Below are 17,661 nucleotides of genomic sequence, written 5' to 3'. Positions count from 1 at the left end.
AACCTACTTTTAGAACAGTCTTTCATTATAAAAAAAGTCCCCCAACCTTACCTTCAGTGTTGGTGAGCTGCTGTCGGAGAGTGTTGCCTGTGATAACGAGCATCCTCTGGATCCTCCAAAACAGTACCACGTCATTGCAATCCAACTGGGAGAACATGCAAGAACACAGAGCACAGTTCATCCTTCTCACACAGTCACTTTAAACACAGATGAGATAAATCTAGAGAAAAAAAAAAAATGCACTCTCTCAACTCACCTCAGAGTCAACAAAATGTCTCTGGTAGTGGTAGAAACCTTTCTTGCAAAAGCTGCAGTGGGACACCGCTTTCTGCAAGAAGTGTCGGCGATATAGCTGATGCCATGTGTCCTTGATCTGCCCAGGTATGAAATCAGCAGTTAATAGGTGGTAGACATAATGGATGTGATCACTGAAGACTATGATGATTTCAACTGGCAAAAAAATGAACTGAAAGTACCAAAGATTATCAAACACTAACATGTCCAAATCCATATTTAGTTCATCAAATGTAGTGATCTCACCAGCACTGGGTCAACTTCTACCCCTCGTCCCTCCAAGTTCTTCCTGACTGTGGTGACCTCGTCATTGGCCAGATATGCAGTGTGGTCATCGTGCAGCTTCAGCAAGCGGTCCAGCTCATTTTTTGTTTCATTTCTAATGTGCTATGAGGTCATAGAAAAGCAAATGAGCACTGTTTTATTGGTAGGTAAGGCAATGTAAAGTATCGTGCTGGGATGTATAAGCTATGTTGGTATCTGCACTAATGTTGCAACTGGTGTACAATTAGTGCCTAATACGTGCATTTATAAGTCTTCTACTTTACAGTTACAGGTGTCCAGTAGCAAACTGGACAGGATTTCTAAGAACACAATGCAATTCTGACCTGATCTGGTGTACGGTTCTTCCAGTATAGCCACCTCTGCTTCCAATCTGGGCCCACCATGTCTTTGATTACTGATTCAGCTACAAGAAGAGAAGAAGGCAAAGTACATACAAAATGAGGCATATCAAGTTAACTTTCTTATCCTCTAACCTTGGAGGGTTTTAAAAGTACTAGAAGCACAAATGCATGACCACTTGTCCTATTCCTAATATTTGTTTGTGATATTTTGTATCTTGTCTAAGTTTTCAAAGCTCTTTAGGACAGGCATGTGACTGTATTGTCAGGGGCAAAAATAAGAATTTCCTTCGCAGGTTTCAGAAATTAACTTGACAGTCCTTGGCAGTATCAATAGAAATTAAGCTTTCTTTTGTTGTTTTCAAACATTACTGGACAGTTTCCATGTTTTACTTGACCAGCTTCTCTGCACCTCTATAGCCCTATGAATTATTCTAACAATGTAACAGTTTTTTGTTTATGACAATGTATGCAGTTATCATAGCGAACATACTGTCTCTGAGGCGTGACTGCAAGGTTTCTTCCATGAACTGGATTGCTGCATCCCACTGGGGCTTGTCTGTGATGGAACGGTCTTCAAGGGCATTGTGCTGGATCACCCTCTAACAGAACCAGACACGAGACAAGGAGAAAATCATATTATTAGTTGAGCTGCAAGGTAATAGCAATTCATATTATGACAAGAATCACATGTTCCATTTGTTAGCTACTATGCCCAAATCATAGCTCTTGGAGAAGATAGATAAACAAGTGTGTGTGATCTCTGTATCCTTCCATCCAAGATGAGTGGATATGCTGGGTGTTTACCAGACTGTCCATGGCCCTCTCATTCCATTTGTGCCTCTTGATGCTCTCATCCTTTACAGCCTCCTTTAGTTTGTCAAATATGTCATCCTGGTCTTTGCCTTTGTATTCAGCCATGAAGCGGGCAAACTCCTCCTGCAAAGTCTCCCAGGCAACCTAATGGGGGTAAGGTGTAAAGAGGAGGGTTTATATTACAATAGAGTTGGATTTAATATTTTTATATATTTTTATCAGGTGGTGTGAATAGAGTTTTGCTAATATAGTTAAAAAATAAAAAACAAATACATAAAACCATAAAAAGAGAAATGAGTAACGCTAAATTAAAGAATATGAGACTCAAAATGCCAAAAAATCATTCACCAATTTAAATCTGGAAAATTCCTATTATCAGCAGAGGGACAACAAAAATTAAAGTCTAACAATCTTTTATGTAATAATCAACATCTTGTTTACAAATTATAATATGACAAGTTGCATAAGACAGACAGAGAGTCTCTGTGCTTTACCTCCAGTGCTTTGTTTGGAAGCTGCTTGTCAGTCCACTGCTTGAGCCTAATGTCCACAGTGGTGTTAAAGGTACCAGAATCCATGGTTTGGGCAGCAGGAAGGTAGATGTTCTCAATAACATGGGTGGAAACACGCTCCCAGAGCTTCTTCTGCAGAATAGCTTCCCTGCAAGAAGAATAGGAGAGAAATGAGAAGAGATGAGAAGTGATTTGTACTGCCCTCTGTAGCTTGGTTGTTCTAGTTACATGCTCAAGGTGCTGCCATCTTAAACATCAGAAGGACACATGTTAACATCTTCGAAATGTGGTTTGCCATTTTCACTTGCTGATGTTAGATGGATGTAACACACAAGAGTATTTGAACCACGATGCTTTTAGGTGTTTCGCTGAGTTGAGTTAAGTGACCCAGAGGGAAAGGAAGACAATGAGCAAAGAGGGATTGTTGTTGGCTGAGATGCTTTCACTTGTGTAGTCAGAAGTAGTGGCTTTACACTTGACTGTAAATTCCAGCAGACCTGTACTACCACCCTGTCAGGAACTAACAGCCTCCCCAATCACACTCTTCCTCTCCATGGCAGCGTGACCATGGAACAAAACCCTGAGTTCCCCTCCGAATCTTGAGTTCCCCTGAGGCCAAAGCAGAATTGCACCTCTGTCATTTATCATATACACAAGCTCATATTTCATTAGGCTCCCCTTTTGTTCCAGCCAACACTCCTCACTGTCAATAAGAGCTATCTCCAATACTGCTGGCTGGCTGTTGGCTGGCTAACAGGGCCACCCCTGCTCACATCCAGAGTATTGATGTGGGGAAACTGACGGCAAGCACACTTGGGACAGCCACTAGACCATGCATACATCTCATTTACCCAAGGTTTTCCTCATTGTGGCTGAGGTATAACTATATATAAAGGTATAACTGTAAAAAGAGATCTGCAGATCGTTTTAAAATTGCTCTGTAAATACATCATCTTACCACCTTGTACTTACACGGCCTCATTAATAAAAAATATTCAATAGAGGAAACGGTAAAATGACAGTAATTTGAACCAACAGAAATTAACCCAAGATGTTAACTCTTACCAATGTTGTGCGGTCACTTGACTCAAACTAATGACTTCATCCAAGATTTCATTTTTGGCCTTTTCAAAGAGTTCATTCTGCAAAATACGAAAGAACTTATGTTAATACCTCTTTCATTACAATAATAAATGATCAAAGCCAGGTTGCAAAAGAGCCGTCACTTTTTTCTCCACACGCTAAAAAGCAAAGTGACATTTAAATAGACTTGCTGTTGACTGTTACCGTTTCTTACCCTGTCGAGCTCTCGAAGACGAGGGTAGTTGTTCTTCCACTCTGTCTCCAGGTTGAATCGTGACGCTTGGGAAATAAAAATGAAGAAATTGTATCCTTTATTTTATCCTCAATTTGTTTTCTGCATTTAAGCCATCCATTCATACAAACAAGGAGCACAGTTGGAGCAGCGGGTAACCACTTGTGCTGTACTCAAGGAGCAGTTTGAGGGGTTATGTGCTGTGCTCAAGGGCACTTCAGCCACAGATGTATAGGGATTCTCTAACCGCTAGTCCATTAAGGACACTGATAATACAAATTTTATTTGAACAAACCTTTTCAACCTTAATATGTAACATTTTATGTTTGATATAAGTGAAATAACTGAACAATGTCATAAAGGTTAAGCTTCAAATGAATTTCTACAACAACAGTGTATGAGGACTTTGCAGACTCCCTCTCTTAACTTGTCCCTTAGGAAGAGAGCCAATGGGGACAACCATACACTCTTTATCAAAAGTCAGAGTTTTAGCTCTGACATATGCACAGAGAGACAGGGACACATACACAAGCCTGCTGCCACTGTCCACAGCTCCCTATTCACAGTGGAGATTAGGCTAATTGCTGGTTTGTGGAGCCATGCTGGCGCCAAGAATGGAGGATGGAAGCCAGCTTTGTGTGATTTGATGGGATATAGATCGATACACAACACAATAGGCCTATGGGAACTGCAGTCTCATGGTCATAAATCTCCTCTGCTGTTAGCAATGGGCTTGTGATTGTCTAGACTAATTGTACTTGGAAGGCAGGACACAGGGGGTGGAGAAGTGTGGTTGGATGGGCTGAAAAAGACCAATACAGGGAGACTGAAGAGTCAGAAGCAGGAGAGTACAATCACCGGGTCCCTTAACAGTTAATGGAAAAAAAATCCTACATTTTCTATTTACATCAGTAAAAAAATTTATCTGGACATAACTTTACACAACTAAAAGGCATATATTTACTGATTTAGTCAAAACTATCTGGGGTTAAGGTGTAATTGTACCTTTGAAGACATCAGCTTGCTGTTCCACGGACTCCCTGACCATCTTCCAGAAGCAGTCAGAGACGGCCAGACTCAAGTTCTTTGTGGTCACCTGGTGAGCCTTCAGCATGCCGTCCCTAGTTACATACATAAAACAATTTTCAACTTTCAATGTTCAACTTTGAAATTATTAATTCGATGAAACATTAGTGGTTGTTGAATATATGGCATTACTTGCCTCAGTAATCTGGAGTTCTGGAAAAAGTCTTCTTCATAATCTTTAATGGAGTCTATACTTTCACCAGTGCTCCCTGGAGATAAGCAGAACAAATGAAGAGTAAGGAACAAATTCATGATCATGACTTAAAAGTCATCATAAAAGTCAAAGTAAGTAAGCACAACATTCTGGACTACTCAGTAATAGAAGTTACCTTTTCCCGTCACTACAGCAAAGTAGCCCAGTGCTTTCATGGGAAACAGCTTGCCTTCTACTATTTGCTGGATCTGAAAGAGAATATGTTATAAAAAAAAAAGACTTGAGAGTTTCTCCATTCTGCTGCATGAAGCTCTCTAACACTTCTTCACTAAGGGGCCTTTAGGTTAAATTAAAAGGACTGAGTGCCCTCTTGTGGAGTAGCTGCAAACAGTTTCAATCAAAGTGATCAACACTCTATTACGACTATGATTGATTTAATCACTTTTATGTTTTTAGAATTAATCCATTTATGTAAAGTAATATTTTATAACATTTCTAGAATTGTTGAGCTTTCTTACTCTGCTTGGACTGGCCAGGTTCTTCTCAGCCAAGTCCACTTTGGTCAGGACAAAGATGGTCCTCTTCCCCTGAGGATCCATCTGGCTAACTAAGTCTGTTACAATGCTACGCTCTGCATCCACACTGCCATCTGGACAAGGATAAAAAAGGTCACAAGGATAAAAAAAGGTCAAGTCATCTTACAGATCACCTGCTCACTGCAATAACTCCGGCCTTTATGACTGCTGTCAAAGGGAACAGTGTGCTGTTGACTTACCCTGAATACAGAGGATTATTGCATTGGGGTTTTGCATGTAGGCCTTACTCATGCTGAAGATGGTTTCTTTAGTGTCTGATGCCATGCCAGTAGTCACCGTCTGATAAAGACACACATTATGTAACTTTTTAATTAGGGATTAATTAGTAAATCTTCATATAGTGCCATTAGGGCTATACGTTTTGAGTAATATATTTATTTCATGCCCTTATCTTTCCTGTTTATCAACCGTCATCATATAAAGCTTGTATATCACTGTACAGTTTAAAAAAAGAGTAGAATAAAAAAAATACATGTGTACACATTACTGAAAGAATATTGTACGCAGTTATAGGAACCATGTCTTCATTAATACTCACACTGATGACACCTGGTAAATCAACAAGTACCATCCTCTGGATGCCAGGGCCTTTAACACTCAAGGATATGGTCTAAAATAAAAAAAATAATAAAATAAACGTGATTATTTTATGAAACATTACACAATCAAATCAGCAGGTTTATTAGAAATTGGAAGGGAAGCACTATGTCCAACCTCGGAGCTCACTGTTTGACCCTCCTTCACACTCTTCCTCATCCTCAGCTCAATCTCATGCCTCAGAGCAGCCAGCTGCAGGACACAGCAAAAATACCACATTAAATGGTTTGAAGAGCCAACTAGGTGACACCTGTAATTCATACTAGATGGACAAATGACTGACTTACATCCTCCTCCTTGGTAAGGTCAAACTCCCGGCCGCTGTCCTTGAACATGGCCACGTGGTGTGGGCCTTCGCTTAGCGTTACCTGAAGAAAGAACAGGGGCTCATATGTACCAAAAATCTATCTGGGCTAATTTAAACTTCCCAAAATACTGAAAGAAATCATTCTGCCTGAGCAAGACGCCTGCATCATTTTATGATCATACCATGACAAGAAATTCTGCCTAAAAGTATATGTGAAAATCTCTCTGGAATCACATTTTAAATTACATGAGCACACTCCAGCCCCACATACCTTGACAGGAGAGCGTGTCATCATTTCTCCTGAGCCCCTGGGGAAGATCCTGGCCTGGGCTATCATCTCCAGCACACTGGTCTTCCCAGCACTCTGATCCCCAACCACAACCACCTGAAACACAGTAAGAAAAAGTGACCCGAGACTGTGAACACTGAGAGAATAATAGAGGACAGAACATAAGAAAAGGATCCAGGGTCGCTGGGATAGCTCAGTGGGTAGAGCTGGCGACCCATGTGCCGAGGCTGAGTCCTTGATGCAGCAGCCCAGGGTTCGAGTCCGACCTGTGGCTCTTTGCTGCGAGTCATCCCCTCTCTCTCTGCCCCCCTTTCCTGTCCACCTTCAGCTGTCTATCATAAAGGCAACAAAAGCCCACAAAAAAAAATATTAAAAAAAATAAAAAAAAAAAAAAAAAAAAAAAGAAAAGGATCCAGCTATACTCACGAAGAACAGGGGGAAAAAAGTGATAATATAAGAATAAGAAAACCTTTATTTGTTTTTTAGAAAAGTAAAGTTGCCACTTCTACCATAAAATAAATAGCAAAATGAATATAACAACATAAACTTTGATTACAATTTGCTCCTTACCCTGGGTAAGTGGTCCTGGGTGTTATAGTTGGCATCGTAATCAGACAAGATGTCCAGGACTTCAGAATACAAGTCAATGAGGGATTTCTGCACACAGTAATAATTCATATCATTAACATGTATCGAAGCTCTACATCAGCGAAAAGAGGTGAGCGATGCGAGTCCCATTGTGTTTCGTGTGTTTATATACGTAACCTACCTTCACTTTCCTTTGGTGAATCCCCTTATCGTCTTTTTGAAGGACAACTTTCCTTAATTCTTTATTTTCCTTCTCCAGTCTCTCCAGCATGCGTTGATATTTTAGCTAAGGGACAAACAGTAGTGTCCAATCAACAATCACTTTTAAATGAACATGTTCACTTGTGGCAGTATTTCATCTTGTGGTGTAGGATTTAGCACCTTTTTGAGATATATCAACAGTGCAGAGTCAACACTTCACCATGACAAACACAGACCTTAATGGTTAGACTTTTAGATAATTTTGATCCCTGCGATTTCACAATGAAATGAAACATAAAAAATAAGAAAACACTTAAAAATATAAAACCCTTTATATATAAAACCAGATTTGAGACCAAAACACCTGTTCCAGTAAGATTTGGTTGTAAAGAAACCTAGTTTAGATTTTAGCAAGCAGAAATTTGGACATGTCCCACTGTACCTGTGTACGTAGCAGTTCTTCTTGAAGCTGGTCTAGCCTTTCTTTGTCTGAAGACTACAAGTTGTAGCAGAAACAAAGAAAAAGAACAGAAACAAATTATGTTAAAGATTCTGTTCTGTTTTAAAAAGAAGGGCTTCTCGCTACAACAACCCAATTACCAACAATTAAATCCCACCAGTACCACAAAGGTTCAGTACGAGCACACTGTATCACAGAGAGAACCAGAGTCAGGAAAAAGCATACAGAGAAGAACAAACATTTCAGGCAGACAATACTTCTCTACTTTGCTTAAAAAAGATTCACAAACAGTCACAAATCACATCCCTGTAGAATCTGAATCACAAAATGATTAAGTCATTACAGTTTTTATTTGCATGATTGGGTCATTTGAAAGTATTTTGTTATAGATTTGCAAAAAGTTTGACAGAATGAGAGAGAGGACAGAAAGCAGACCACACAGCACACGGACAGATGGATTGTGGCAGCAGAAGGAAAGGAATTTAACAGAAAGACACACCAAACCAGCTCATCAAACACTATTTCTCTGCTACTCAACTGGGACAAGAATTATGCTTTAAAATACCATCTATATCTAGCTATAGAGGTGTACTGATTTTCCTCCATGGCTGACAAAGTAATACACTCTCTGATGAAAGTTAGGTCCATTCATGGTAGTTTCAAAGTGCAGCTCACACCATGCAGGATGTTGCCACTCTCCACGTTTCCATACATTAATACAGTACTGTTAATGATTATCTAGCCATTGGCATGACAAGATGTAGCAGAGCTAGTCGCCATTCTTCTCAAATGCTGCTTTGAAACTTCAGTGCATGCCCCTCCTACAGCCCACTGGTAAGGCAAATCTTAACACAGCCTGACAGACTACAGGGTGATAGGTGGAGACTACTGTCGGGTACCGTTGGGGACAGGCTAAGATATATTGACAGGCCAATTAATATGGGCTACTATATTTGTCTATTACAAGTTTAAAATGAGGGCAAGAAATATCTCCCTGAAAAATCCCTAAAAAAAATTTTGTTATTACTTCAAACTGAGAACAAAAGATTTTAAAAAATATAAGCTCATAAGTATAACGAAGATTATGTATTTATTACATGGCAACAGAACTGGGTTGTATTATTGTGTTTATCAGTTATCCGTATAGTGGTGTCTTTCTTGTGCATATTAAGCAATAATAAATTAGCAGACGTTGAGTTTAAGCTAAAGTATGAATCTTAAATTCTTCATTATAGACACATTAATTTTGCTTTAATACTGATATTTTTTCCAGTTCTATTCTTCTCATATAAAGTTAGCTTAGGATCAACTTAACATCAGTTGAAAATGTTTTTTTCTGACCTTCACTTGGTTGACTTCTGACCTTGCAACAGCCCAGTATACGCTAATCTATGTGAGTGCGTTGAGATTAGCGTTGAGTGCGATTACAGCAGAAGTATACTTCTGACCACACCCATCAGTACAAATGGCTGCACTCAGAGGTGTAACAGGCTTTTATCAGAGACGCCAGTGAAGCACAGTTTTTCAACCTGGTGTTAAGTAACTCTAATGTTTTGTCAAAGTTACAGTTGAAATTAAATAGTCCTACAATATACATAGTTGTGGTCTTTTAGGAGCTTTTTATAAGACAGGGCAGATCTAACCGGGGAGGGACCTTCACCTTGCGTTTCTGTTGATATTGGCTGGGGTTCGGAGGTGGACTGGGAGCAGGCTCTGGGGGACGCGCACTACTGGCTGCAGCAGCCCGCCGAACTTCCTCCTCGTGCCGCTGGATCTGCTGCTGAATAAGAACGAGCTCGCCAAGCAGACCCTGCCGGGGTATGTCATAGTGAGAGAGAGGTAGGAGGGGCAACAAAAACAATAACCGGCCAATGGTCCGGTCAGCCATGCAGGCCAATCCTGCACCCCAACACTGGGCTACAACAGAGGAAACCTGGCCTCTGTCTCAGTCACTGGCACTGGCGTTGTTCAGGCTAAAGCTCCAGAACAGATATCTTTGGCCTCAATAATCTTGCCACCATTACCAGGGCGACCCAACAAAGTCTTTCTCTCTCAAACACAAAAGGGAGATGCCAAACTTTGCCAGACTGGAGGCTGAAGAGGCAAATAATTCCACAGCGAGTGCGTCTCAGCCAGTAGCAACAACAGTGATTCTGTTGTTTTTTCTCACCATTATTCACCACTGTGGATAAATTAATTAATGATTCTGACAACACTAACTGATGTTCGTTACTCTGACCATATTGTGAGACAGCTCTGAGCACAACTGGTATGATGATGCTGAAGATGATGATTAAATAAGCGAAGCAAGCACATCTATCGGGGCAAAGCACACTGAACAGCAGGTGGAATCTTCCTTGGTTCATGTGTCTCCAACATTTCTCCAATTTTGTGTTGTCTTCTGCCTTTTCACTCACTTGAAATTTACATATTATACCTGTTAATTGTTTTTTGAAGAGAAACATGAACTTATGGAAGTCATGTTCATGTTGGTGATGATGACTGCAGACTAAAAGCAGGGCATAGGAAAGGAAAATGCTTTTTTTAAATGCATTTATTATTAATTTTCATTGTCAGACCTTCACGTCATTTGTACTGTTTAAGTTGCGCAGCGTTAAAATATACAAAAACATATAAATATAGAACATTGAAACATTGATCAGGACAAAATACAAAATGAACAAGAAAAAACAGAAACAAATGAGCATATGAAATAATTTGTCAGAAAAGGTTACTTATAAAAAGAGAAGTAACAGTGTGCATGAATAAGAGTTCTGGAGGGGAGAAAGTAAAAAAGCATGATAAGCATTAAGGTACTTCTTGATTCAGTGGCAAAGTGACTTATCATACATACCAAATTGTGTAAACTCTGAGGCTATACGCCGTTACAGCAGTACAGTTTGTACACTGTCCCTTCTGTTGTGTAATACTCTGAATAGCAAACTGCCCTGTATTAAAACTTACACCTAACCCAACCCAACTGTTTCAGTGAGACATTTCTCACTGAAAAGGGACTGAAATGTTTACATTTATTATAGAATGGTAGCCAGAGTGAAACATTTCACTTTCAGAAGAACTGATCGAATCAAATGCTTTACAAGTGCACAACTTGTATATTTCATATAAAGAAGGGTAACTTTTTACAACTTGTCTGACGTAATATGTCAGTGTATTATAGCTTGAATAAAATGAATTCATATTAAAGGTTCTGTGATTAAGTTTTAACTCAAATGATTATGGTATTTGCCACTGAAGCAAAAAGTAGCCATGCCGCAGACAGGAGCAGAGTGAGGCAGAGCACAAAAACTGAGAAGTGTCAACAGGTTTCATAAACTTGCCTTTCTGTACTGCTTGTCGCCACCATCATGTGCTGCAGCTGCAGAAGAATCTGTGGCTTTTAGTGAAGGATTGCCTGAGGTATCTACCAGAAAAGACATGACAAACCAATATAATGTTACATTAATGACAATGCATTAAGACTATTGTGTACTAAACATTAACAAGCTTAATGCCAAATGGTTCCAAAATGAGGTAGTGATTAGAAAGATAAAAACCTGTGTGACTTAAGTTTAAATGTTTGGAAATGTTTGCACTGAAACAGTACATGGATGTACAGACATAAAACCAGCATATAAAACCAAAAATCATACTACAACTGTAAGTGACCAAAAATGTATTGTTGTTTTCTTATCAACATCAATGAAGTAGTGCAACCAGGCTTTTGAGTTAAGACATTAATAGTGTATAACACATTAGAGAACACATTTATTATACATTTATTATATAATTGGTTCCTGTAAAAGGAAATATATCCTCAAAAAATACGAGTGCCGTTGGGCAAGAATCAAGATCATTAAGATTAATACAACACTTTTGGTCAAAGCTCAAAATGGTCAAAACGGCTGGAGTTATCATGCTGTTAGTGTCATGCAGGACGCAAAGTCTTCGTAGCCATATAAATGTGCCAAGCGTTTAGAAAGGTCCAGCATTGTCAAGTGCTGCTTGGTCAAATGTAATATCCACAGAAATAACTGATTACGTAGAAATTACAAAAAAAAATAAATAAATAAATAAAAATATTTTTCTGATACCATGAACAGCTACATACATAGGAAAAAGTAAGAGTGAAGAGAAAGAGCCATGGACACTCTTTTGCTATTTTTACAACTCACAGCAGAAGTGTGGTCCTGTCTGGCCTTGCTAGCTTCTGTACAAATGACTTCAGAAGTTTATGCCTCTCCACACACCACTGTACATTACCTTTTAATAAATGTGTTGTAGTTTATAAAATAAGAACATTTGAATTCATTAAGAGTTTCAAACCTAAATGGATGTCCCAAGCGACCTGTATTTAGTGCACATTTTCCAAACATTTGAGTGCAAATGACTAAAGCCAGAAAGAGGTCATTCAAAGATTAGTTATGGCAGTGTAATTAAAAGAAGCAGAAACCCATAAAGACCAGGTGAGAGGAAGGGTGGAAGTCAAAGGAAGCAAAAATCACACAGATAGGATAAGCACAGCCAAGGAAAGGCAGGTTAAAGAAGGTAAAAGGGGAAGAGGGGAATATACTACTGACAAACAAAACTGATCTGCAATTAAATGCTGTTTGGGCAATTTCAGTAAAAAAAAAAAAATTGAAATGAACTAGGGAATATTAACTAGTCCCTAAGGATTTAGAACAACTATAAAAACAGGGAGTGAAACCTTAAAGGAGCAGTTTCTACTGATTCAAGATGTCAGCCATAGGGTTAAAACCGTTGTCTTCATCAATAAGCATACTACTCCTTGTACCCTGAGTCCAGTGTATGTCACCCTCCTTGTAACATAAATTTAACTTAATGAAGAATCTGTCATGGTATGGACTTTTGCACATTTTCTGTGACCATGTTTGTCTGTCCTTGTGTTTCTTGTTTTTATTTTGTAAGCTCTTCCTTGGTGTTTTGTGTTCTGCTGCACTTGCTGCCTGTTCCGTTTCTCCTTGTGTGTGCCTCCCTCATTAGTTGTGTCTCATCTACCCTTCTGCCCGTGTGTGTATATAGTCCTGCCTTTCCCTTTGTCCTTCATCAAGTCATCTGTGGATTTACCCATGTTGATGTTTCCTAGTGTTTTAGTTCAGTTCCTTGTGCTTCCCTGTATTCTGAGTTTTGTCTAACTTTTGGTTTTTGGATTACCCTGCCTACCCTTCAGCACTTTTTATTCCAGATTTAGTCAGTTTTCATTAAAGTTCTTTTGTTTCCTGCTACTGCCTCCCCTTCTGTCTGCATTTGGGTCCTACCTCCTTGCCACACAACACAACAGAATCTCTATGAAAAGTGCCATTGTTGACAGCTGCACTGGTCTGCAACCTGGCAGCACACATCCCAGAAAGAGGTTTGGCTACTGCATATAAAACCAAATCATGGCGAGGTTGAAGCACAATGCTGGTCAAACGAAGACAGAAAGAAAAGAGGGGCAACGCTACTGAGTGCGGGGTTTACACACCTAACAACAGATGCAGACCAGAAGCTCCTTTGACTTCACTACCCAAACTCACACCTGTAAAGAATGAAGTGGAGGAGGAAAGGAGAAGGGGTCGGGGTGGGGGTGGGATAACACAAGATATAAATCATGAAAGACAGAAGCAGAGGGATGGTGGTCAAACCAGGGACACAGCTAAATTATGTGTATTAATGCAATGCTGCTGTTCCAGAGCTTCAAGTGAAGCGGTCACTTAATGAGAAGCTGTTAAATGCTGAGAGTACACCCTTAACAGATGGTGTTCTTCAATTTATAAAGGCAAAGTTGATGTTTTTTTAACTCACCAGAGGAAAGGAGACTTTTGATGAAAGTGAAGTTCTCTCCTATTTTGTCTAGGTCAGGTAATAGTTTGGCTATTTCCTCCATCTCTGGTAGAGCTTTGGCCAGTTTATCTGTGGATAAAACAGAAAGGCTGGAGGTGTATCTCATAGTGCAACTGGCGGGAAAACAATGTTGCATACAATATTAGCACATTAATTTGAATCATGACATTAATATTACACCTCTTACCAAGATCGATTTGTTCACCGAGTTCCCAGACAAAATCAGGAATGACCCAGTTGTATTCACTAAAATCAGGCAGCATGTCTTTCCACTCTTCATAGGTCTAGAGATAAAACGACACAATGTTTTTTCTTTTACCACTTGCAGTTTTCAAAAGTGTATCCTCATAGCTAGAACAGTATACCAGTGAAGAGAAGCGTGAATGGAAAAATGTGCCCAAGCAAGGACAAGCAAAACGACAATGGTTTGTAACTATTAATGTTGAATAACACTCAATACTAACCTTCTTAGCTGTGTACCCTCCTCCCACTGCTGAGCCCAGCAGAATGTATCTGAGTTTCAGCAGCCGAGCAGCGAGGCGGGCCACCCAGAAGTTGCGCTGTTGCTGGTAATTTTGGCCCCCTGAACCCCGAGGAGGCTTGGGTGGCCGTATGGGCAATCGAGACATGGAGGTGAAATAGCGGGCTGCTGTACGATGAGGAGGTCGCTGAGGGTTGGTGTTTCCCAAGTAGCGGTGGTGGATGGCACGGGACAGAGGGTGCAGCTTCTGCAGCGGTACCCGAAATCTCACCCCCATGTTGGTGGAAACCAGGTTCCTACAGGCCATGCTGAGATTACACACAATTATTATCAATACAGTTGCAAGTACTGGACATAGAACAATGCAACATCCAGAGAATAATACACTAAATCTAAAGCTTGCATTAGTTAGTACATTGCCTTGCCAAAACAAAGTCACCACCAAAAGAAAAGGTCACACACTCTAATATTTCGTTGGATCACCTTTAGCTTTGATTACAGCACTCATTCACTGTGGCATTGTTTCGATAAGCTTCTGCAATGTTTCAAGATTTATTTCCATCCAGTGTTGCATTCATTTTTCACCAAGATCTTGTATTGATGATGGGAGAGTCTGACCACTGCGCAAAGTCTCCCGCATCCCAAAGATTCTCAATGGGGTTAAGGTCTGGACTCTGTGCTGGCCAATCCATGTGTGGAAATGATGTCTCATGCTCCCTGAACCACTCTTTAACAATTTGAGCCCCAGGAATCCTGGCATTGTCATCTTGGAATATGCCCGTGCCATCAGGGAAGAAAAAATCCATTGATGGAATAACTTGGTCATTCAGTATATTCAGGTAGTCAGCTGACCTCATTCTTTGGACACATAATGTTGCTGAACCTAGACCTGAGCAACTGCAGCAACCCCAGATCATAGCACTGCCCCCACAGGCTTGTACAGTAGACACGAGGCATGATGGGTGCATCACTTCATCTGCCTCTCTTCTTACCCTGATGCCCCCATCACTCTGGAACAGGGTAAATCTGGACTCATCAGACCACATGACCTTCTTACATTGCTCCAGAGTCCAATCTTTATGCTCCCTAACACATTGAAGCCTTGTTTCCCGGTTAGCCTCACTGATTAGTGGTTTTCTTGAGGCTACACAGCTGTTCAGTCCTAGTCCCTTGAGTTCCCTTTGCATTGTTTGTGTGGAAATGCTCTTACTTTCACTATTTAACATAGTCCTGAGTTCCACTGTTGTTTTTCTTTGATTTGATTTCCCCAAACATTTAAATGATTGAAAATGAATGTTACAGTGTTTCTGTTACTTGGTCTAGTCTACTGACTAAAACAGAGTTGTGAAAATAATAGAAACGTGTGTTTATGAGCATATATTAGAATGCATTCGTTTTCAGTACTGTAAATGGCAAGTGTATGTACATAAACCAATTACTAGCGTTAATTAACTAGCATATAGTGACGTCGAACATAATTAATGTCAAGTTAGATTACAGTGGTCTGTAATAATCAGCTGTTTTCATATAACAAGAGACTATTGTGCCTAGATTAAAACAAATTCACCAACAACCCGAGTTAGCTACCTAGCTAATCAGTTACCTGGCTAACTAACGTCGAACTCTTTAACAGTAGCACTCGCAGCTTTACAGCTTATAATAATTATAAGTGTGTGGACAGAGGTTGTGCATCCGGGTAACATAGTATTAGATAAATATGTATCGTTTCAGCTAGGACGGCAGATCATATTACTATACACAAAGCTAGCTGTGCTGTCCTCAGCTGTCAGAAAGCCAGCTACATATGTGCTTCCCTTCCACCACAGCTAGCTCCAACTACCGTTAGCTCAAACATAAAAACTCACCAGGCAGCTTTACTCCCGACACGTAGCATGATGCTGTCAACAGCTAGTAAACGTCAATCTCTCTCAAATTCACTCTTCAGGCACAATTTAATTCATTTTTCCAAATGGGACACATTTGCTTGCTTGTTATAGCAGCTAGCTAGCTCGTTAGCCTACAAGGACACAGCCAGAATGACAGCCTCTTTCCTGTCAACGGTACTACCTCCAAATCAGCACTGACAAAAACGCATCAGCGAAATTCGTTCCTATGTATCGCGAAACATAGGAACATAGACTGTTTATACAAACAATATACCCTGACAGTTCAACAAGCTGCGGTTTTTAGTTCATTTGAATTGTTTTGTGCAGACACATGTTTCTCTTATTTTGACAACCCCACCTAGTCAGTGGGCAAGACTCAATAACAGAAACACACGTGTGTTTATTTCATTTCAGTTGTTTACCAGCACCACAAACTACATCATGATCATGCTCAAACATGATCATGATGTAGTTGAATTACAGCCTATATTATGCTGTTTCAACATATAATGCACATTATAACATTTAATGCAGGACTATTACATTACAATGTCTTTATTGTCATTGAGAACATAACAAAATTCTGCAGAGACTCCCGGCTTAGGAGGCGCACATTTATATTATAACATTTAAATAAAACTATCACTGGTGTAGTGCATTTTCATTTTACATGTGTAATGTTCCTAACATGCATTACACATGTGTGGTCAATTCTATCCTCCCTGCTTTAAATTTCTAACATAAGAATATCACGAATGAAGTGGACAGTCCTAAACTTTGCAGATTACGCAGAAAGAGTGCAGAAAGGTATCAGAAAAGTGCATCCTGTGCTACATGTGAGCTGGACATTTAAATATTTAAAAAAAGATAACATGACTGATAAAGATGTAAATTTGACGGTCAGACCGGTTAAGGACATACTGCATGAAGTTAATGTCTAACCAACACACACTCATTTACATTATAAAATGTATGCAGGCAAATTCTGTAAAACCAGAATACAATTTAAACTCCTTCTCCTTACAAACAAACTCCATAGGTATATATAAGAACGCATAGTACCATATTTCCCCCAATAGATCACTTTGATCTCAAAGTGCAGGCTTACATGTGCTTCTTAGAGTTTCAAAAAGTAGAATGGGAGGTAGAGCCTTTAGCTACCAGGCCCCTCTCCTGTGGAACCAGCTCAATATTGAGTTTGGAGGGCAGACATGCTCTCTACTTTTAAAGTTAGTTTTAAAAGTTTCCTTTATGACTGGATTAAGTGACCCTAAACCATCCCTTAGATTGGTTGCTATAGGCCTAGGCTGCTGGGGGACACCACATGATGCATTGAACACCTATCCTCTAATTTCTTCTCTCTTGCTATATATGCAGTCAAATGTTCCTGCTGTATGGCATGTTATTAGCTGCGTATTCCTCTCTCCATCTCATTCCCACTCCCCTCCTTTCCCCTCTCCCACCCTCTTGCGAGAGTCCCCAGCCTAAAAGCTGTGTTTGTCTACAGAGATGCACACCACTCATATATGACCTGGTGTCATCAATCTGCCCAGTCTTCATGGCTTTTTGTTATCCATTCCTACCTGAATAGTTCTCCAACATTATACCAACCACC

General features: G+C 39.9%; 1 protein-coding gene across 4 annotated transcripts in view; it reads right to left on the bottom strand.

Moving 5' to 3' along the window:
* opa1 (OPA1 mitochondrial dynamin like GTPase) overlaps positions 1 to 16,661 on the bottom strand; it is a 38,810-nt gene extending 22,149 nt beyond the window's left edge. Inside the window, exons 1-28 of one of the 4 annotated variants that reach the window (XM_084547772.1) lie at positions 16,026 to 16,661; positions 14,144 to 14,468; positions 13,867 to 13,963; positions 13,641 to 13,748; positions 13,321 to 13,374; positions 11,177 to 11,259; positions 9,499 to 9,648; positions 7,821 to 7,874; positions 7,359 to 7,463; positions 7,160 to 7,246; positions 6,572 to 6,685; positions 6,281 to 6,361; positions 6,111 to 6,185; positions 5,935 to 6,006; positions 5,576 to 5,675; positions 5,319 to 5,449; positions 4,976 to 5,048; positions 4,783 to 4,855; positions 4,566 to 4,681; positions 3,543 to 3,607; positions 3,311 to 3,387; positions 2,228 to 2,393; positions 1,725 to 1,877; positions 1,411 to 1,519; positions 903 to 982; positions 541 to 681; positions 257 to 373; positions 52 to 145 (exon numbers count right to left, since the gene is read on the bottom strand). In XM_084547772.1, the coding sequence (XP_084403898.1) occupies positions 52 to 145; positions 257 to 373; positions 541 to 681; positions 903 to 982; positions 1,411 to 1,519; positions 1,725 to 1,877; positions 2,228 to 2,393; positions 3,311 to 3,387; positions 3,543 to 3,607; positions 4,566 to 4,681; positions 4,783 to 4,855; positions 4,976 to 5,048; positions 5,319 to 5,449; positions 5,576 to 5,675; positions 5,935 to 6,006; positions 6,111 to 6,185; positions 6,281 to 6,361; positions 6,572 to 6,685; positions 7,160 to 7,246; positions 7,359 to 7,463; positions 7,821 to 7,874; positions 9,499 to 9,648; positions 11,177 to 11,259; positions 13,321 to 13,374; positions 13,641 to 13,748; positions 13,867 to 13,963; positions 14,144 to 14,468; positions 16,026 to 16,054 (2,929 nt within the window). In that variant the 5' untranslated portion in view covers positions 16,055 to 16,661. The remainder of the gene's footprint in view (positions 1 to 51; positions 146 to 256; positions 374 to 540; positions 682 to 902; positions 983 to 1,410; positions 1,520 to 1,724; positions 1,878 to 2,227; positions 2,394 to 3,310; positions 3,388 to 3,542; positions 3,608 to 4,565; positions 4,682 to 4,782; positions 4,856 to 4,975; positions 5,049 to 5,318; positions 5,450 to 5,575; positions 5,676 to 5,934; positions 6,007 to 6,110; positions 6,186 to 6,280; positions 6,362 to 6,571; positions 6,686 to 7,159; positions 7,247 to 7,358; positions 7,464 to 7,820; positions 7,875 to 9,498; positions 9,649 to 11,176; positions 11,260 to 13,320; positions 13,375 to 13,640; positions 13,749 to 13,866; positions 13,964 to 14,143; positions 14,469 to 16,025) is intronic. The other 3 variants (XM_084547774.1, XM_084547773.1, XM_084547775.1) reach the window with 3 other exon arrangements.
* Between the last annotated feature and the right edge of the window lie 1,000 nt (positions 16,662 to 17,661).

Source organism: Chelon labrosus, assembly GCF_963514085.1.
Source record: "Chelon labrosus genome assembly, chromosome: 7".
In the NCBI taxonomy this organism is placed as follows: Eukaryota; Metazoa; Chordata; class Actinopteri; order Mugiliformes; family Mugilidae; genus Chelon; species Chelon labrosus.
Note: the sequence above shows the minus strand (reverse complement) of the source record. Positions and strands in the feature narration are given on the sequence as shown.